The sequence below is a fragment of the Abramis brama genome, assembly GCF_963993115.1.
Source record: "Abramis brama genome assembly, chromosome: 20".
NCBI classification, from domain to species: Eukaryota; Metazoa; Chordata; class Actinopteri; order Cypriniformes; family Leuciscidae; genus Abramis; species Abramis brama.
The window spans coordinates 1,036,106-1,057,481 of NC_139982.1; the positions used below are offsets into that span (position 1 = coordinate 1,036,106).

General features: G+C 49.0%; 1 protein-coding gene and 1 long non-coding RNA gene across 2 annotated transcripts in view; one reads left to right on the forward strand and one right to left on the reverse strand.

Moving 5' to 3' along the window:
- Positions 1 to 897: 897 nt before the first annotated feature.
- LOC311070405 (paraneoplastic antigen Ma1 homolog) lies at positions 898 to 1,848 on the forward strand (the record flags this gene model as incomplete). Its single annotated transcript, XM_084094230.1, has 1 exon — positions 898 to 1,848. One exon carries the CDS (start codon positions 898 to 900, stop codon positions 1,846 to 1,848), a length of 951 nt encoding a protein of 316 aa, XP_083950356.1.
- A 3,953-nt stretch (positions 1,849 to 5,801) lies between these two features.
- The window catches only part of LOC311070549, a 38,872-nt gene continuing 23,297 nt past the window's right edge, over positions 5,802 to 21,376 (reverse strand). The window contains exons 4-6 of the long non-coding RNA XR_014603689.1: positions 6,436 to 6,513; positions 6,054 to 6,116; positions 5,802 to 5,966 (exon numbers count right to left, since the gene is read on the reverse strand). This is a non-coding gene — a long non-coding RNA (uncharacterized lncRNA). The remainder of the gene's footprint in view (positions 5,967 to 6,053; positions 6,117 to 6,435; positions 6,514 to 21,376) is intronic.

Consider the following 21,376-nt stretch of genomic DNA (forward strand, 5'->3'; position numbering starts at 1 on the left):
TCGCGGAGACCTAACGGTCACTCTGGGCCGAGGAGTCGTGGGCCTGTATTCAACGGGCGCGCAACAACGAACGCAAAGGAGAAAGATTTCCTGAGATTCCTCGTAGTGCAGCGGAGTCACTTATGGTTACCATCTGAATTCAGGTATCCTTTGTGTATAATTGTTTTCCCGCTCAGGAGAGTGAAGCGGCCAGTTTTATTGTTTCAAAGGCCTCTACGTACCCCAGCAACGTCTCAGGCCTGCAACGGTGTGTGTGTGGACTAACTGTTGTGTGTGTGTGTGTGTGGGCCCACAGTGTTTTGTTATCATCTTTGTTATTCAGTACACTTAAACTGTGATTTTTGATCATTTTCATATGCAGTGAAAGTGTGACGGACACATTCATTCTTTTTGTCATAATAATATATTGCCTTTGGGGTAATATTGTGTCCTTGTGATTTGAGATAATAGTTAACTGTGAATTACTCACACATTGTTTATTTGTTATATTAACTTTATTTATTTTTATTTTATACAAATTAAATTTGGCTACATTTTGTCACTTTCAAAGACTTTTATTCTTTCAAGAGAGGTTATAGCAGTACATTTAAGCACAATTGTGTATAAATAAATATTATAATTTTCTACAAGAGAATTAATTCAGCTAGTGACGTCAGAGGGGCCTAACTTCAACATCTGTAGGTATATAGTTACTGAATCTGGAGTGCTGCTGATCCTACTTAATTACAGGAAAGGCAAGTAGGGGGCGCTACATAACGTGGGGGCTCGTCTGGGATCTCCCTCTGCAAGTCACAAAATAGTTTGCTGAAAGAAGAAGAAAAAAAAAGAAAAGAAATTAAGCTCAACACACCCCTGTAATTACATCATAATTAATTGAATAGTGCATAAAGTGTCGTCATGGCTCTAACAAAAGACCCCAGTCTCCAAGCAGAGTTGGCCAACTGGTGCAAAGATGTTAACATTGATGAGACTCATGCTCTTATGCTGGTAAACGTACCTGTTCACACAGAAGAGGCCGAAATGGAAGAGGTGATGGAAGCAGTAAAAGCTCTAGGAAGAGTTCGAGTACGAGACACGAGAGAAGGACCCACTTCACATTATCTGCTGGTGTTGTGTGAGTGTCGACAAGCCATTGACCCAAAGTGCATACCTCCTGAAGTGTCAAGGGGAGAAAAGGAAGAGCCCTGGTCAGTCATAGTAATCCAGACCACAGAATCTGCATCTGACACAGCTTCTGCAGGGTTTATAGAAAAGTTTGCAAAGTTCCTGATGGAAGAAGGAAAGTCTCTCAGCGAGGTACAAGCTTTGATTTCTCCACACAGTGCCACTGACAGTTCCCCCGAGTCAATTATTCGCGCCATGGGTGAGGTCCTGGAAAAGACAGTAAAGCACTCGAGTGACAACAACACATACCGACGCCTGCGCACATTTTCAGCCGTAGTTCCGACCCCCATGGGTGAGGAGAATATGGAAAATTGGATTGATCAAGCCAGGCTGCTGATAACTGAGTGTGACTGCTCCGAAAAAGAAAAACGACGCAGAATTGTGGAAAGCCTCAAGGGACCTGCAATGGATATTGTAAGAGCTGTCAGATTCTCTGATCCTGAAGCTAGTGCCTCACAGTATCTGGAAGCGTTGGAGAGCACCTTTGGATCATCTGAGTCTGGTGAGGATTTATACTTCAAGTTTCGTCTTATGCGCCAGGGCACCGGGGAGGCTTTATCTGAATTCCTGAGAAGGATGGAGAAGACCCTCAGCAAAGTCATGGAACGAGACGGACTGACCCTCAGTATGGTTGGAAGCGGTTGGCGACATGCACCTCCTCGAAGTAATAGTCTACCTCGATGACATCATCGTGTTCGGACGCACCCTTGAAGAACATGGAGAGGCTGCTAAAAGTCCTGGACCGTCTGAGAGAGTGTGGCCTGAAAGTGTCGATTGACAAGTGCCAGTTTTGCCAGCCTCAAGTACGGTATGTGGGTCAACATTGTGTCAGCTGCTGGCGTATCACCAGACCCAGCCAAGATTGAAGCCGTAACATGCTGGAAAATGCCCACTGACCTAAAGACGTTGAGGTCGTTCCTGGGGTTTTGTGGATTTTATCGGCGATTCATAAAGGATTACTCCGCCATTGTAAGGCCGTTGACGGAGCTCACCAAAGGTTACCCACCAACATCTGGGCAAAACCGAAAGAAAATCGATGGCAAGAAATACTTCAGAGTATCTGAGCAATTTGGAGAGCGTTGGGATGACACTTGCACTACAGCTTTCCATAAAATCATTTACTGTCTCACACATGCACCAGTACTTGCTTTCGCTGATCCTGCCAAATCATATGTACTGCATGTATACGCCAGTCTGAGTGGACTGGGTGCCGTTTTGAATCAGGAGCATTCGGGAGGACTGAGGCCCGTAGCCTACGCAAGCCGGAAACTGAGTTCTTCCGAGCAACGTTACCACATTCATCAGCTGGAGTTCCTGGCACTCAAGTGGGCGGTTGTGGACAAGTTTCATGATTATCTATATGGAGCTCAGTTTGTGGTGAAGACCGACAACAATCCACTCATCTATGTGTTGTTAAGTGCCAAACTGAGTGCGACAGGTCATCGTTGGTTAGCTGCATTAGCTACATATAACTTCAGCTTGCAATACAAACCAGGAAGTCACAACATCGATGCGGATGTATTGTCTCGCTACCCGTGTGAATCGACTGCTTGCTCTGAATGGAAGGAAATACCCAAGTCAGGAGTAAGAGCCATCTGTCAGTTAGCAGTGGTTGCTGAATGTGAAGGGTCCTCATCCAGACTGCTGGATCACTTAGGTGCTTTACCTCAGAGTATTCCCGATGCATTCTCTTGTCCCACCACTTTGGGTCTTGGTCAATTGGGACAGCTGACTAATGCAGAGATGAGGAAAGCTCAAGAGGATGACCCCGTAGTTGGTGTAGTAAAGCAAGAAGTGGAGTCAGGAAGAATACTTACAGCTGCTAGGAGTTCTGATGCTACCATTGCTCTGTTACAGCGGCAGGGAGACAAGTTAAAGATAAAGAGCCAACTTTTATACCGAGTCACCAAAAGTTCCTGTGGTAGAGAAAAGATACAACTCGTCTTACCCGAAAAGTACTGGTCTACTGTGTTGCACTCCTTGCACGACGACTCTGGCCATTTGGGAGTAGAGAAAACTACGGAACTCCTGAAAGATCGCTTCTATTGGCCTAAAATGTCTGCATACATAGAGAAGTATGTTAACCCTCTGAGGTCGACAAACGCGCCGGCGCGTTTTGACGGATTTTCTCCACATTGTAGCACTATAAACTTAAATTACTCCGTCATTTATGGTCATACAGAAAAAAGGAATATAAAAAAATAATCTGTGATATTTCTCCTTTTGTATGTGTCCACTTACAATCAAATCAAAACATTGTGCTTTTGTAAAATAAAGAAAATAAACAGGGTGTGCGTTCTGCCTCTCCGTCGCGGTGAACTTTTTTTTCTTGAGCACGTCTATAAACTGAAACAAAACTCAGCGAATACTTGTCACACATTTATGAGCCATACACCTTTATAAACATTTAAGTGTGTACTTTTAAATAATCGGATTCAAAACGAAAACAAATATTCTCTGTTTAAGTAATTTGTATAAAACCAACAAGATGTCCAGCTTCTCAAACGCTTGCTCATTACAGTTAATTTGGCCACGCCCACTCGCGCAAAAGATATTCACATGCAAATCTCCACGTGGAACGCAAACTCTCATTACCTCAACAACAAAACACTTCACTTCACTTTTAGTCGAGTTTGAAAGACGTGCCTGAGCTTACATTGGATTTAGGCTACCTAAATCAGAAGAAGAAGAGCCCGATTTGAAGACAAAGATAAGGTAAGAAATTCTTACATAGCCTAGTTTGTTATTGTTGCATAAATGTCACGTTGCAGTTGAACTGTTGCTAGATATATGGGGAATATTATAATATTTAGACGCGTGTTTACTGTGTTTGTGGATATCTGCTCAAACATAGATATGTTTATGGTAACCATAATGTTTTATATTTGAGCGTGATCGCGTTTGAATGTATCATATTTTGCAAGCGATTGCGTTTGAATGTATCATATTTTGGATGAGAGCAAAACGCACCAAACGGCTTCATGTTTTTAACCATACTTTTTGCATTTATTTTTTTGCATAAATGTCACGTTGCAGTTGAACTGTTGCTAGATATATGGGGAATATTATAATATTTAGACCCGTGTTTACTGCGTTTGTGGATATCTGCTCAAACATAGATATGTTTATGGTAACCATAATGTTTTATATTTGAGCGTGATCGCGTTTGAATGTATCATATTTTGCAAGCGATCGCGTTTGAATGTATCATATTTTGGATGAGAGCAAAACGCACCAAATGGCTTCATGTTTTTTCACTGACTTTTTATTATTATCTCATTTCATATCATCATAATGGATGGAAACATTTGAAGTAACATGATAATCAATATATTTTTCTCTAGCTTAGTTGTTACTGAAATCTTTTGGAAGATTTAGAGGCTGCTATTTGTTATTATTATTTTATCCGCACTGTGCATATACCTTATGCCTACAAGGCACAACAAACCTGGTGTTCATTATATTATATATCGTTGGAAACATGTGTGTGTATTCTGTGAATTTTAAAAAGGAATTTTAAAAAGCAATTTTAACCAGAAAAATCTAATATTTATTTCCAAAATAAAATAAATACCTTTCTCTTGATATCAGTATGTTTACTTTTTTTTTCAGGGCCCAGATGCCACTGAGGACTTCAACATTCACATGAGTCATAACTACGTGAACATGGTGTTGGGTAAAGTGAAAATCTTGGAAATTAAAGGTATGTACAATGTTTTTAGGAATGGCACAAAGGTCTCTGTCTTTGAAGTGCTTTTTTGGCATTTGTTGTGTATCTTTGGATTATGTTGTGTTGTAAATAAATCCAAACAATTTAAAAGCCATTATTTTTTAAATCTCCTCATTTACAGTATTGTGCAAGGTTGCTCAGAATGATAGGGGCCTGATAGCTCCTAATAGGGCCGTTAGGGGAGGTTCTTTGTCTTTCTCAGGTGAGAAAAGCTTACATATTAATGAGCTCCGCATAAGACTTTTTCACACAAAACACGTCGTAAAATTTTTAAATCAATATATTGTCTTATCTGAATGAGCAGTCAGGGTGATTTTCACATAGTTTTGCAGCAAATATTCTAGGCTACGTCATACAATTTTCAAAAGTCTTGTGAAGAAATAATCAGTATGGGTTTCATGGCCTTATTTCAGTGAGAATTTTTTTTTGTATTTTCAAAAACCACGCATAAATGTCATTATCTCAAAACTACAAACTTTTACACACATGCTCCTAATATATTATTGTAGCAGAGTTTGTGCTGAATACAGTGTAATTAGACTTTAGCCATGAAAATGTCACAAGTAACAGAAATAACCAGAAATGTCAGAGCATGTCAGAACACCTCCAGGGCCCAGAAAACAGCTCAGACCTCAGAGGGTTAAGGATTGTGGCCGTTGTGTAACGAGAAAAACATTACCCAAGAGAGTTGCACCACTGAATCACATAACCAGCAGCGGCCCATTCGACTTAGTGTGCATCGACTTCCTGTCAATTGAGCCTGACTCAAAAGGTATTGGTAATGTTCTAATCGTAACAGACCACTTCACACGCTATGCTCAAGCGTTCACCAGCAAAGACCAGAAAGCTCTGACTGTGGCTAAAATACTGTGTGACAAATTCTTTGTGCACTATGGCTTACCCTCTCGCATCCATTCAGATCAGGGTCAAGATTTTGAGAGTGGTCTCATAAAAGAGCTACTAAGTATGCTGGGAATCCGAAAATCCAGAACGTCTCCCTATCATCCACAAGGAGATCCACAGCCAGAAAGGTTCAACCGAACACTTCTTTCCATGCTTGGTACACTGAATCCTGCAGAGAAAAACAGATGGAGTCAACACATTAACAGATTAGTACACGCTTACAACTGTACTAAGAACGAAGCAACCGGGTTTTCACCCTATTATCTTCTGTTCGGAAGAGAGGCTCGTCTGCCGGTGGATGTGTGTTTTGGGACTTCGCCTGATGGAAAGGAAGCCGGTAGCCATCGACAGTATGTGGAAAGAATGAAATCAGAGTTACAGAGAGCATATCAGTTAGCCACTGAAACTGCCCAGAAAAGTCAACAAAGGAACAAACGGTTGTACGACAAGCGAGTGAAACACCAAAGTCTGTCTGTGGGAGATCGTGTGCTGATAAGAAATCTGGCCGTGACTGGAAAGAACAAAATAAGTGGAATTCTGTTCCTTACCTGGTGGTGGAAAAGCTAACGAACTTACCTGTGTATCGCCTGAATCCGGCATGGGAAATGTAAGAACATTACACCGAGACCATCTCTTACCAGTTGGGGACCAGGTGAGGTTGGCAGATCTGGGAGAACCAACGGAAGTTTCTGCTCCGCCGGAGACAAGGACTAGATCTGTGGAGAGAAAACGGAGAAGAGGATTGGGAGAAAGGAATGTGGCCCTGACAGGAAGTGAATTGAGGAACCACTCTGAAAGTGAAGAGGATGAAGTGTGGTATTACTACTCGGATAGAGTTGAAGAACCGCACAGGCCAGAGTGTGTTACACGGGAGGACTCTACAGTGGATGATGAAACTGTTAACTGTGGAGGTGACTTGGATAGACCCCTTGCAGAAATGGCAGAGCTGATACTCATGGAAGAAGGCCCTGGGGAGCTTCCAGATCAGAGTTCAGAGACAATGGGAGATCCTGGTTTAGAAGGGGGAGAGCTTGAAATAATTAATGCTACTAAAGAGGTAGTAGAGACAGTTCAGTCCCGCCCAAAAAGAGACATAAGACCTGTAGTCAAGTTGAGCTATGATAATCTGGGCCAGCCCACTAACCGACCTTTAACTCTGATTCATAGAGGGATTGTCATAAATGTAGAGGGTAAGGAAGAGTCAGAAACGAAACCCTGTAACACCATGTGGTGTCACCCTATGGCACAGTGTGCTCGTTGTACTCAAATACATCCTTATACTGAGCCTAAAGTCACCATTAAAGTGCTGAGAAGTAATCTCATGGGGTCATGAGATGTTTAGAAGGGGGAGCATGTAACCCAGTAGAATATAATTCTTCAGGTTATGGGTTATCTCAACTTTATTTGCTTTGGTTTGGTTCTAATTCAGATCTAATAGGTGATTGAAATATACATTTCAAATCAGTGATGTATAAAGATGTGTGTTCCTTTAAGAAAGTCATTCCTATTTCAAGTTTGATTGATATGCACATGCGAAAAACGTGGCATTAACAAACAAGTTAGGTGTTACATTATTTTATTGGTTTATGTGAAGTAAGTCCCGCCCTCACTGGTGTTTTATGTAACGTGAGTGGTTGTTCAAGGAAAGAGGAGAGAGGAGATTGACAAGGCGGTCGATTGAAAAGAGACGGAGAGATTGCGGTAACAAAAAGTGGTTATCTAGATAATTCATGTTTAAAACGCTTATTGTGCCTTGTAACGTCTGTAAATACACAAAAGTTTTGGAATAAGAGTTGTTTTGTTTTGTAACTGAGTCACACCGTGTGTTTGCTCGACATCGCGGCACCTTTTCTTTTCTTTTATGGGACAGATCGCCAATACAGACAGTGTTTACAGTTATTGTAAAGAGAACTGGTGAAGTACTGAAGACACTCCCGTTAATTGTTAGTCGTTGAAATTCTAACGAGAGACTTGGAAGTTTGCCAGCCGCGATAGACGTTCTGCATCGTCATCAGAGGACGCGCAGCCGCGCACCGGAGGAGGATATCGCGGAGACCTAACGGTCACTCTGGGCCGAGGAGTCGTGGGCCTGTATTCAACGGGCGCGCAACAACGAACGCAAAGGAGGAAGATTTCCTGAGATTCCTCGTAGTGCAGCGGAGTCACTTATGGTTACCATCTGAATTCAGGTATCCTTTGTGTATAATTGTTTTCCCGCTCAGGAGAGTGAAGCGGCCAGTTTTATTGTTTCAAAGGCCTCTACGTACCCCAGCAACGTCTCAGGCCTGCAACGGTGTGTGTGTACTAACTGTTGTGTGTGTGAGAGAGTGTGTGTGTGTGTGTGGACTCACGGCGTGCACGACGTCGATGATGGGCGCGGGGCCTCTGAGCAGGGTGTGTGAGAGTGTGTGTGTGTGTGTGTGTGTGGAGACTCACGGCGCACACGACGTCGATGATGGGTGCCGGGCCTCTGAGCGGGGTGTGTGAGAGAGTGTGTGTGTGGACTCACGGCGTGCACAACGTCGATGATGGGCGCCGGGCCTCTGAGCAGGGTGTGTGAGAGTGTGTGTGTGTGTGTGTGTGGACTCTAGGCGCGCACGACGTCGATGATGGGCGCGGGGCCTCTGAGCGGGGTGTGTGAGAGTGAGTGTGTGTGTGTGTGTGTGTGTGAGAGTGAGTGAGAGAGTGTGTGTGTGTGTGTGTGTGTGTGGACTCACGGCGCGCATGACATCGATGATGGGCGCGGGGCCTCTGAGCGGGGTGTGTGAGAGTGAGTGTGTGTGAGAGTGAGTGTGTGAGAGTGATTGAGTGAGAGTGAGTGTGTGTGAGAGTGAGTGTGTGTGAGTGTGAGTGTGTGGAATCACGGCGCGCACGACGTCGATGATGGGGGCGGGGCTTCTGAGCGGGGTGTGTGTGTGTGTGTGGACTCACGGTGCACATGACGTCGATGATGGGCGCGGGGCCTCTGAGCGGGGTGTGTGTGTGTGTGTGTGTGTGTGTGTGTGTGTGTGTGAGGACTCACGGCGCGCACGACGTCGATGATGGGCGCCGGGCCTCTGAGCGGGGTGTGTGTGTGTGTGTGCACTCACGGCGCGCACGACGCCGATGATGGACGCGGGGCCTCTGAGCGGGATGTGTGTGTGTGTGTGTGAGGACTCACGGCGCGCACGACGTCGATGATGGGCGCGGGGCCTCTGAGCGGTGTGTGTGTGTGTGTGTGTGTGGACTCACGGCGCGCACGACGTCGATGATGGGCGCGGGGCCTCTGAGCGGGGTGTGTGTGTGTGTGTGTGTGTGTGCACTCACGGCGCGCACGACGTCGATGATGGGCGCGGGGCCTCTGAGCGGGGTGTGTGTGTGTGTGTGTGTGTGTGTGTACTCACGGCGCGCACGACGTCGATGATGGGCGCGGGGCCTCTGAGCGGGGTGTGTGTGTGTGTGTGTGGACTCACGGCGCGCACGACGTCGATGATGGGCGCGGGGCCTCTGAGCGGGGTGTGTGTGTGTGTGTGTGTGTGTGTACTCACGGCGCGCACGACGTCGATGATGGGCGCGGGGCCTCTGAGCGGGGTGTGTGTGTGTGTGTGTGCACTCACGGCGCGCACGACGTCGATGATGGGCGCGGGGCCTCTGAGCGGGGTGTGTGTGTGTGTGTGTGTGTACTCACGGCGCGCACGACGTCGATGATGGGCGCGGGGCCTCTGAGCGGGGTGTGTGTGTGTGTGTGGTGTGTACTCACGGCGCGCACGACGTCGATGATGGGCGCGGGGCCTCTGAGCGGGGTGTGTGTGTGTGTGGTGTGTACTCACGGCGCGCACGACGTCGATGATGGGCGCGGGACCTCTGAGCGGGATAGTGTGTGTGTGTTTGTGTGTGTGTGTGTGTGTGTGTGTGTGTGTGTGTACTCACGGCGCGCACGACGTCGATGATGGACGCGGGACCTCTGAGCGGGGTGTGTGTGTGTGTGTGTGTGTGTGTACTCACGGCGCGCACGACGTCGATGATGGGCGCGGGGCCTCTGAGCGGGGTGTGTGTGTGTGTGTGTACTCCTGGCGCGCACGGCGTCGATGATGGGTGCGGGGCCTCTGAGCGGGGTGTGTGTGTGTGTGTGTGTGTGTGTGTGTACTCACGGCGCGCACGACGTCGATGATGGGCGCGAGGCCTCTGAGCGGGGGGTGTGTGTGTGTGTGTGTGTGTGTGTACTCACGGCGCGCACGACGTCGATGATGGGCGCGAGGCCTCTGAGCGGGGTGTGTGTGTGTGTGTGTGTGTGTGTGTGTGTACTCACGGCGCGCACGACGTCGATGATGGGCGCGGGACCTGAGCGGGGTGTGTGTGTGTGTGTGTACTCACGGCGCGCACAACGTCGATGATGGGCGCGGGACCTCTGAGCGGGGTGTGTGTGTGTGTGTGTGTGTGTACTCACGGCGCGCACAACGTCGATGATGGGCGCGGGGCCTCTGAGCGGGGTGTGTGTGTGTGTGTGTGTGTGTGTGTGTGTGTGTGTGTGTACTCATGGCGCGCACGACGTCGATGATGGGCGCGGGACCTGAGCGGGGTGTGTGTGTGTGTGTGTGTGTGTGTGTGTGTGTGTGTGTACTCACGGCGCGCACGACGTCGATGATGGGCGCGGGACCTCTGAGCGGGGTGTGTGTGTGTACTCACGGCGCACACGACGTCGATGATGGGCGCGGGGCCTCTGAGCGGGGTGTGTGTGTGTGTGTGTGTGTGTGTGTGTGTGTGTGTACTCACGGCGCGCACAACGTCGATGATGGGCGCGGGGCCTCTGAGCGGGGGGTGTGTGTGTGTGTGTGTACTCACGGCGCGCACAACGTCGATGATGGGCGCGGGGCCTCTGAGCGGGGGGTGTGTGTGTGTGTGTGTGTGTGTGTGTGTGTGTACTCACGGCGCGCACGACGTCGATGATGGGGGCGGGGCTTCTGAGCGGGGTGTGTGTGTGTGTGCGTGTGGACTCACGGTGCACATGACGTCGATGATGGGCGCGGGGCCTCTGAGCGGGGTGTGTGTGTGTGTGTGTACTCACGGCGCGCACGACGTCGATGATGGGCGCGGGACCTCTGAGCGGGGTGTGTGTGTGTGTGCTCACGGCGCGCACGACGTCGATGATGGGCGCGGGGCCTCTGAGCGGGGTGTGTGTGTGTGTGTGTGTGTGTGTGCACTCACGGCGCGCACGACGTCGATGATGGGCGCGGGGCCTCTGAGCGGGGTGTGTGTGTGTGTGTGTACTCACGGCGCGCACGACGTCGATGATGGGCGCGGGGTCTCTGAGCGGGGTGTGTGTGTGTGTGTGTGTGTGTGTGTGTGTGTGTACTCACGGCGCGCACGACGTCGATGATGGGCGCGGGACCTCTGAGCGGGGTGTGTGTGTGTGTGTGTGTGTGTGTGTGTGTACTCACGGCGCGCACGACGTCGATGATGGGCGCGGGACCTCTGAGCGGGGTGTGTGTGTGTGTGTGTGTGTGTGTGTGTACTCACGGCGCGCACGACGTCGATGATGGGCGCGGGACCTCTGAGCGGGGTGTGTGTGTGTGTGTGTGTACTCACGGCGCGCACGACGTCGATGATGGGCGCGGGGCCTCTGAGCGGGGGGTGTGTGTGTGTGTGTGTGTGTGTGTACTCACGGCGCGCACAACGTCGATGATGGGCGCGGGGCCTCTGAGCGGGGGGTGTGTGTGTGTGTGTGTACTCACGGCGCGCACGACGTCGATGATGGGGGCGGGGCTTCTGAGCGGGGTGTGTGTGTGTGTGTGGACTCACGGTGCACATGACGTCGATGATGGGCGCGGGGCCTCTGAGCGGGGTGTGTGTGTGTGTGTGTACTCACGGCGCGCACGACGTCGATGATGGGCGCGGGACCTCTGAGCGGGGTGTGTGTGTGTGTGTGTGTGTGTGTACTCACGGCGCGCACGACGTCGATGATGGGCGCGGGACCTGAGCGGGGGGGGTGTGTGTGTGTGTGTGTGTGTACTCACGGCGCGCACGACGTCGATTATGGGCGCGGGGCCTCTGAGCGGGGTGTGTGTGTGTGTGTGGTGTGTACTCACGGCGCGCACGACGTCGATGATGGGCGCGGGGCCTCTGAGCGGGGTGTGTGTGTGTGTGTGTACTCACGGCGCGCACGACGTCGATGATGGGCGCGGGACCTCTGAGCGGGGTGTGTGTGTGTGTGTGTGTGTGTGTGTGTGTGTATTCACGGCGCGCACGACGTCGATGATGGGCGCGGGACCTCTGAGCGGGGTGTGTGTGTGTGTGTGTGTGTACTCACGGCGCGCACGACGTCGATGATGGGCGCGGGGCCTCTGAGCGGGGGGTGTGTGTGTGTGTGTGTGTGTGTGTACTCACGGCGCGCACAACGTCGATGATGGGCGCGGGGCCTCTGAGCGGGGGGTGTGTGTGTGTGTGTGTGTGTGTGTACTCACGGCGCGCACGACGTCGATGATGGGCGCGGGGCCGTCGGGCTTCTTGCTGTAGTTTTCCCTGCATGCCAGTGTACGGGAATGTATGAGAAGGAAATCGAGTCAGCCGACCTGCTGTATGTAACTGATTCAAAACTAACTCATCTTTGAGACGAACGTTTTCTAACGCATTTTAGTCAATAAAATGTTAATACAATAGTACATATTTGACCATTCATTTTTTGACATTATAAGGGAAGCCGAGCTTCCCTTGCAGTCTTAAACAAATCGCCACTGGTACTAACCCATTGGGGTAGTGAAACATATGGCACTCCCTGAGGTAGTCCCAAGGGAAGTGGGAGCGTACTCAACAGGGACGACAGAACGAGTCTGTCAAGGGGAAGACACGGCTGAACTGCACGTGGCATCATGGGTCACTGTAGAGACCACTGGAAAAACACCCAGTCTACTAGCAACTCCTACTAGAGGTAGTAGACCTGGCACCAGACGGTCCGCCACGCCTGGCACCGGAAGGGTGATGGAGGAACTCACGAGGCTCACCAACGTAGGGCGCCAACGGAGCAAAAGACGCACTTATCCGACGAGGCGGAATGGCGTAGCAAGCCGACACAACCTATTCCCTCGCACCACTGGCCGTAGCGAGTACTTGGGAGGAAATAGGTTCCACACGTAGGCTATAGAATCTAACGAACGTGTTTGGTGTCGCCCAGCCCGCAGCTCTACAGATGTCTGTCAGCGAGGCGCCTTGAGCCAAAGCCCAGGAAGCGGCAACACCTCTAGAAGAGTGAGCGCGCAACCTGGGAGCACAAGGCTCACCCAGAGACTCATACGCTCGGGTGATAGCATCCACTAACCACTAACCTCTGCTTGGAGACAGCCTTCCTCTTCTGCTGCCTCCGTAACAGACAAAGAGCTGATCTGAGGTCCTGAAGCTTTGCGTTCTGTCAATATAAACCCGCAGGGCGCGGACGGGACAGAGAAAAGCTAGGGCTGGGTCTGCCTCCTCCTGGGGCAGCGCTTGCAGGTTCACTACCTGATCCGCGAAGGGAGTGGCCAAAAAATTATCCAAAAAATTATCCTTAATTTTGTATTAATGTAAAACGCGTTGCAGCAGCACGCAGACATAGGCAAGACAGCTCGCGTGCCCATTGGCTGATCTGCGGCAACTGCAGCAGCCTATCGAGACAGGCCCCGTGACGCTTCGCGCCCATTGCGTCACGTCCCGCCGAAACTCACGTGGCCTGGACCTATAAATATAGCTTGATAGGCTGATTTCACAGATTTTTCATCTCTTCAGCGGAGCTCACGCATCGCTGGATCCTGAGAGAAAGAAGCCGCGCCGTCAGAAAAAGCCTCTTCAGCGGGACGAGCCACTGCATCTGAAGCTGCGCCGCCTTCAGTCGTCGTTCCTGCTGCGCTATCCGGCGTTATATCCTTTTCTCCTCTACTGTGTTTTGTGTGTGTGTGTGTGTTCGCGCCGCGACACACACTCTCATTGCACTAAAAGAGCCGGGCGTCTTTTTCAAGATGCTCCTTTCCTTTGGCTCGTGCCGAGCCCCACCCAGCGACGGCGACCGCCATGTCTTCCGGGTTTCCTGCCTGGGTGAGAAACATGCAGCTCTCGCGCTCGCCGACGGCGGCTGCCCTCACTGCGAGCTGATGCCCATGGTGACTCTGAGGACTCGCCTGGCATCTTTCATCGAGACTGCACCTCCGCGGAACCTCCTCCAACCCGCAAAAGCTCACCGGTTCGCCCGCCAGCTTCGCTCGAGTCTCTCACTGATGGACAGCGGCCTCGTCTGCCGCTGCTTCCGTCATAGATGACGACGAAGAAGCAGCATTTATGGAGGATTACAGCTGCTCTATCCTGGCGTCGAGCAGTAAGGAATGGTCGTCCCTCTCCCTCTGTTCGAGCCGCACAAACTGCGCCGCTCACATGGGATGTCAGAAGCGGACGGTCACGCGGCTAGCTCTCTTTACGTCATAGGAGAGCTTCCCCGCCCCCGCACTCAGTTCGTGCGCGTCACTCACCGGCGAAAGGAGAAAAGATTGTTTTAGTCCCGCCGAGGCTGGACCAACCTCCATTTCTCACACATTTCTCAGTTCCCTCCTAAGTTCAGGTGACTGGAAATGTCAATATTGCAGTGAAGGAGCCTGTTGTAATACAAGCACGCCTGCAAACGAACTCCATCACAAGACATGATGACGGTCTCTGGATGGATGTTTTCCTTCAAATGGGCTAGTTTTTCTTTACGTTACAAGAAAGCTACCCCGCCCCCTCACGTGCGTCACTCACCGGCGGAAGGAGTAAAGAGAGTGTTTTAGTCCCGCCAAGGCCGGACCAACCTCCATTTCTCACACATTTCTCAGTCCCCTCCTAAGTTCAGGCGACTGGAAATATCAATATTGCAGTAAACGAGCCTGTTATAATATGTGCACGCCTGCAATCAAACGCCGTCACAAGACAAGATGACGCTATCTGGCAAAGTCTTCCTAGCCCGCCTAGGAAAACGACGGTGTTCAAGTCTCGCTGCGGCCAGACTTCCACCAAAACTTCTTGCTCGTTCAGTTCCAGAAAATGCGACTGTTCCAGTGTATTTTGCAGAAAACAAGCCGGTACCACAGCCTGTTTGCCTGCACACAAACGCCGTTTTTACGTCGGCCCAGATAAATCTCATAGAGTGTATTTCTGGTATTCCGGCCACGGCCGATGGTGTTATGAGTGTAGTAAAATGCCCACGCCCAGTGCTCATTCCTACACACAGACACAGCCCGCCACATTTCAGGGATCGCACACATGAAATTGGCTCATGTCGATTGTGCATTAAATGTAGTGAATGTGCCCAAGACCCAGTGCCCACAAACACTACACACTGCATGTCTCACGGTTTCTGTAAAAACGAAACCAATGACGAGGCCTCAAGTCTTCCTAGCCCGCCAAAGAAAGCGACGGTGTTCAAGTCCCGCTGCGGCCAGACTTCCACCAAAACTTCTAGCTCGCTCAGTTCCAGAAAATGCGACTCTTCCAGCTTATTCCGCAGTAAACAAGCTGGTAACACTGCCCGCTTGCCTGCTTACAAACGCCATTTTTACGGCGACCCAGATGAATCTCAAAGAGTGCTTTTCCTGGTATTCCAGCCACGGCCGATGGTGTTATGAGTGTAGTAAAAATGCCTACTCCCAAGTGCTCATTCCTACACACAGACACAGCCCGCCCCACAGGGCTCACGCACATAAAATCGACTCATGTCGATTGCACATTAAATGTAGTGAATGTGCCCACGACCCAGTGCCCACAAACACTACACACTGCATGTCCCCCAGTTTCTGTAAAAACGAAACCAAAACACATACAGTCAGCTCAGGCCGACGGTATTTTCAGTGCAGTAAATGTGCCTGCTGTTCCACGCCCACATTCACTCGCAGACATGATAAGCCCTACGGGGTTCCGCCTGCACGCTCTCTCTCAGCTGCCCACTATAACAGAGTCGAGCACGGGCAGGCTGCCCGCTGTGATCAGCGCGCCCCCCGCCTCGGATGCCGCAAACATGGCGTCTATGTTACAGCACACCGACCTCTTCGGCCGCCACTATGTCACGGCCAGAGCTCAGATTTCATTCAACCCTTAGCTATCCATGCGGATGCATGGGCAAAGCTTCCCGGGGTGTCAGAATGGGTGCTGAACATTATACAAGGAGGCTATTTGCTACAGCTCGCTCGATTGCGGGGCGCGAATCGAAACCACGGTAGAAAAGGAAGTAGCACATCTACTTCGAACCGAGATTGCGAAACTGTTGAGCAAAGGAGCCATAGAGCCTTTATCTCAAGCTCAGAGCGAATAGGGTCTGTACAGCAGATATTTTCTGGTGCCAAAAAAAGACGGGGGGTCTCAGACCTATTCTAGATCTAAGACGGCTGAACAGAGCGCTCTCTAAACGCCGGTTCAGAATGATCACTACCAGAAAAATCCTCTCGCAAATTCGCCAGGGGGACTGGTTTGCGTCAATAGATCTGAAGGACGCGTATTTCCAAATACAAATAGTGTCACGTCACAGGCGATTCTTGAGATTCGCCTTCGAGGGCCAGGCATATCAATATACAGTCCTACCGTTCGGCCTGTCTTTAGCACCCCGTACATTCACGATGTGCATGGACGCGGCCCTCGCTCCCCTGAAACTCAGAGGAATGCGAGTTTTGAACTACTTGGACGATTGGCTGGTTCTAGCTCAGTCTCGTTCAGAGCTCATAGAACACAGGACCATATTACTCGAGCACCTCGAGAATCTAGGTCTCAGAGTCAATTGGGCGAAGAGTTCACTGTTTCCCAGTCAGAAAATAATCTTTTCTGGGCACAGAACTGGACTCGCTGTCTATGACAGCTCCGCTATCGCCACAGCGCAGACTGGACATTCAGCGCATGACGGAAAATTTCTGCTGCAGCGCTATAGTCCCACTCAAAAAATTTCAAAGGATGCTGGGTCTCATGGCCTCAGCATCACCAGTGCTTCATTTGGGTCTCCTTTGAATGCGCACACTACAGTTCTGGTTACAAGCGCGAGTGCCTCGCCGAGCGTGGACCTCCGGTCTTTTTCGCCTCAAGGTCGATCAGAAATGCGTTTCAGCTCTGAGACCTTGGAGAGCGATCGACTGGTACCAGTCAGGTGTAAGCCTGGGGACTTCCTCGAGTGTGAAGGTGGTGTCCACGGACGCCTCCACCTCGGGATGGGGAGCGCTGCTCGAGGGCAGACCGTTCTTCGGCCAGTGGTCAGAACGGGAAAAGCTTTCTACATGTAAACTGCTTGGAAATGATGGCAGTCGACAATGCGCTGAGGCGTTTTTGTCCCCAGATAGCAGGACACCACGTTCTGGTCCGTTCAGACAACATGTCAGTGGTGGCCTATATAAATCGCCAGGGAGGTATCAGGTCCCGAACCCTTTACAGGCTGACGGAACGCCTCCTGGTCTGGGCTCAGCACAATTTGTGCTCGCTGAGAGCGGCGCATGTGCCCGGCCACATGAATGTGGGACCAGACAGACTGTCCAGGAACAACGTTCCAGCAGGAGAATGGTCCCTACATCCGCAGATAGTCCAACTGAATGGTCCCTACATCCGCAGATAGTCCAACTGCTGTGGGAGATGTTCGGCAGAGCGGAAATAGACCTGTTCGCGTCTCAAGAAAACGCTCACTGTCTGATATTTTTCTCCAAGAGCAGGGATGCGCTGGCCCACGTATGGCCCCGCTGCCCGCTCTATGTTTTTCCCCCCATCATGCTCCTACCTCAGGTATTAGAGCGGATCAGGGAAAGCGGATGCTCAGTGCTACTAGTGGCTCCGTTCTGGAAAAACCAGGCTTGGTTCCCAGTCCTGATGCAGCTACCAAGCTCTGCCCCATGGCCGATACCAGTGAGGAGAGACCTCCTCTCTCAAGCCAATGTGTGGGCCATCAATGGGTACCCGCTGACCTCCCGACGGGAATGTTAAACACAATCACGCAGGCTAGGGCCCCCTCTACGAGGCGGCTGTATTCCTCAAATGGTCTGTGTTTTCTAGCTGGTGCACAGCCCGTGGCACGTCACCCCCAGATTGCGGGGAACAGACGTTCTTTCCTTCCTGCAAGAGCTACTGGATAAGGGAAGAACCCCATCCACGCTCAAGGTTTACGTGGCAGCTATAGCGGCGTTTACTAAACCAACGCTTGGCCAGTCACTTGGAAAGAACGATCTGGTCATCCGCTTCCTGAGAGGAGCGAAGAGGTTAAATCCTCCCAGACCTCCCTCAGTCCCCATATGGGACCTTTTCACAGTCTTGGAGGCCATGAAAGGTGCCCCATTCGAGCCGATCCAATCTGTGGATATCAAACACTTGTCTCCTGGCTCTCGCTTCAGTGAAGCGTGTGGGGGACTTACAAGCGCTCTCAGTGAGCACGACATGTATGGAGTTTGGGCCAAATGACTCGATAGTCATACTCAAACCGAGGCACGGGTACGCCCCTAAATCCCTCAACACACCGTCCCATCTGCACTGAGTGAACGCTGGCAGTTCAGTGAGTTATGGGGCGCTCCTTGTCTCCGGCGACTTTAGGCTAGTAACTAATAGGCCTCTGCTGTAATATAGCTTACGCAGAATTAAGTTAGCACTAGCAAAGCTGGAGTTTTTTTGCTGCATGAAACACAGTACAAGTCATTGTACCAGACATCATGAGGTTAATTAAGCATTTCCAGATGTTATATATCTGAACATGCCTAGTAGTTAATGATAATTATTGTTTTCTAAAGACGGGATGTCAACGGTAACCCTTCTCAAATGATTTTATTTATATCAATCGTGTCCAGATATTAGAATGGTGGTACTGCACAATTCCAAATCAAATGTCTAGGTAGATCAATTTGAACTTTCTGTTATAGGATGTTATCTAAAGTGTCAGGAACAGGCACGAAAAGAACGCGTGTATCAGTGTGGGCAGATTATCCGTCCTCCAAGAAGTCATGTGACCCTGAGAAGCAGCAGGAAAAGACGCAGGAGGAACATGAAAGTCTTTATAAGAGACTTTAGAGCTTGAGACAGTTGAGCCCTCAGAGAAAGAAGAGAGACTCGGCCAAAAGACGAAAGCCCAGAACGGATTGATGCTCTTTCAAAAATGAATAATCACAAAAATGACCATTCATAACAAAAGAGAGACTAAGTACACATTATTGGTGCTCTGTATGTAGGATAGAAAGTGCTTGATGTTACTAGGCACATAAACTGCAAAGGCCATCAGGAAAAACAGAAGGCACTGCAATCCAGCCGTGGAGTTCAGCAGGACTCAGTGCCGCTTCCTTCTGCCGGGCAACGACTGCTCAAGAAATAAAGTTCTGTAATGCACAGTGGTGTTATGATTATGTTTATGTCGTGGAGGGAAATGATGAGTGTTTACATAATTTCAATTTTACATTTCCTAAGTAGAGTTTTGGATTTGTATGTGGCATAGCCTATTGAATTCTACTTGAATTAATTTTGTACATTCAAAAGCATACAACATCTGTCATCAATGCAACTGTATCTTACAGACAACGAGGGCAGAATAAAAAATTACTGTGATGCTTGCAGACCATAACACACCACTGGCTGTCACAGATCATCTCGGGCCACTCATGAAACAGTGCTTCAAAGATTCTGCGACTGCGCAGGAGTACAAATGTGCAAGAACCAAGACCGCCTGTATAATATATCAAGCAGTGGCCACACATTTCAAGAACGCACTGGTAATGCTGAGGAGAGAGAATCCATACACCCTCATTACAGATGGCTCTAATGACACAGTAGGAAATAAATGCATTTACAACTGAATTACAGCCATATTTTTGAAGTATGTGAGCTGCCTTTACTATGTATATTTGGTTTTCCCTAAGATAATGGGCAAATTCTTTTGTCAATGCAGAAAGAGAAAAGAGAAACCCCTTACTGTGTGTGTGTGTGTGTGTGTGTGTGTGTGTGTGTGTGTGTGTGTGTGTGTTTGATGTGAACAAGGTGTCCCGTCGGTTCCTTGACCCCAAGTGGGACCAGATCTGGCACAGGAGAGCTCATCTTCCAAAAGATTTGATGCCACCTTACAAGACTATTGTATTCCATGGGGCAACTGTGTTTGCCTCTCTGTGAACAATGCAGCCGTAAACATTGGACATAGCAATTCAATTGTGTCAAGAGTTCTACAGAAATACAGCAGTGTTATTGTACATGGCTGCCCATTTCATATCTAACACAACACTGCAAAGCATGCAGGTTTCACCCTGAGGTAAGAGTGAAGGCTGAATACATTTTAATATTAAGGTGGTGAACAGATAATGAATTACTAAAATTATGAATTACAGGTGGCAGATCTTGATCTCGGAGATGTTGTGGTTGATGTGGGCTTTTGGTTTAAAGGCAGCACCAATCGCAAGGGCTTTCTTGCAGGTATCTTTCCACCCTGCCCTACACAAATAATATAGGTTTTAAGCAACTCATAGCAAGTTAACATTCAACATGACTTTTATAAAATTATAGAATTAATTGCCTTTAAACAGAGTTTTGTGAGCTCTTTGATTCAGAATACATGGAAATCTTTCAGCATGTCTCAGTGCGGTGGTTGAGCCTTGAAACCCGTGTTTCCCCTCAATCTCAGATTATACAATCCACTCGCCAGATATTTTAAATCAACAGGCAAGACAAATATCCAAATATGTGGTCTAATATGCTGTCTTGACATTAACCCCCTGGGGTCGGCGGCATCGCGGGCGATACCAGCTCGCTTTTTTTCTTATCAGTTCAAAGGAGACTCAAAATACTCTGTTGACTTTGATCTTACATACAAGTTTCATACATCAATCGATCCTCTTAAGTGTGTATTATTTTTGTGTATACTCACAATAAAATTAAAGTGTTGTGCTTTTTGCCAAATAAAGAAAAATAAACATGATGCGAGTTCTGCTTTCTCTCTGTCAGTGAAGTCAATTCTGAAACGCGTCCGAAAATGAACAATAACTCAGCGAATACTCAGTCAAACAGACATACAGACACACAGGCATGAAGATTGAATTCTCTTCTTTTAAATGAAGTAATTCATATAAAAAAACAAATATTCTCAGTGTATGTAATATGTATGAAAAGAGAGAGATGTCAGTCGTTCTCATCTCAGCTCATTATGTTTTAATGTGACCCCGCCCACGGAGAGCGCGCGCTATTCAAACGCAAATAATCCGAGGCGATCCTGCAATCCTGTGAAACGCCCACATCAGCTGGATAACACACACCGCGAGTTCACTTTCAGACTTGTGTACTTTACGGCGCTGTGAGGAATAATACTATCTTAATAATAATCCTGGAAAATTTACCTCAGAAGTGCTGGAAGTTTCACTTCGAGGAGCAACGGATCCAGGAATAGGTCAGTTCTATATTTGCTTTGTTCTAATCGCAATAGTGTCTGTACACACAAAAATACTGTTTAAATATGAATCTCGTTTTTGTGTGTGAATGGAATGAACAGCTTTTACCAAACTCTTGCTTTACTGAGATGAGGAAAAATCGGATAGATTATAAAGTTTTTAATAAGTGTTCATAATAAGCTTATAATGTTGCCAATTTCTGCTCATGTTAAATATATTATGTTTTTTCAAAAATAAT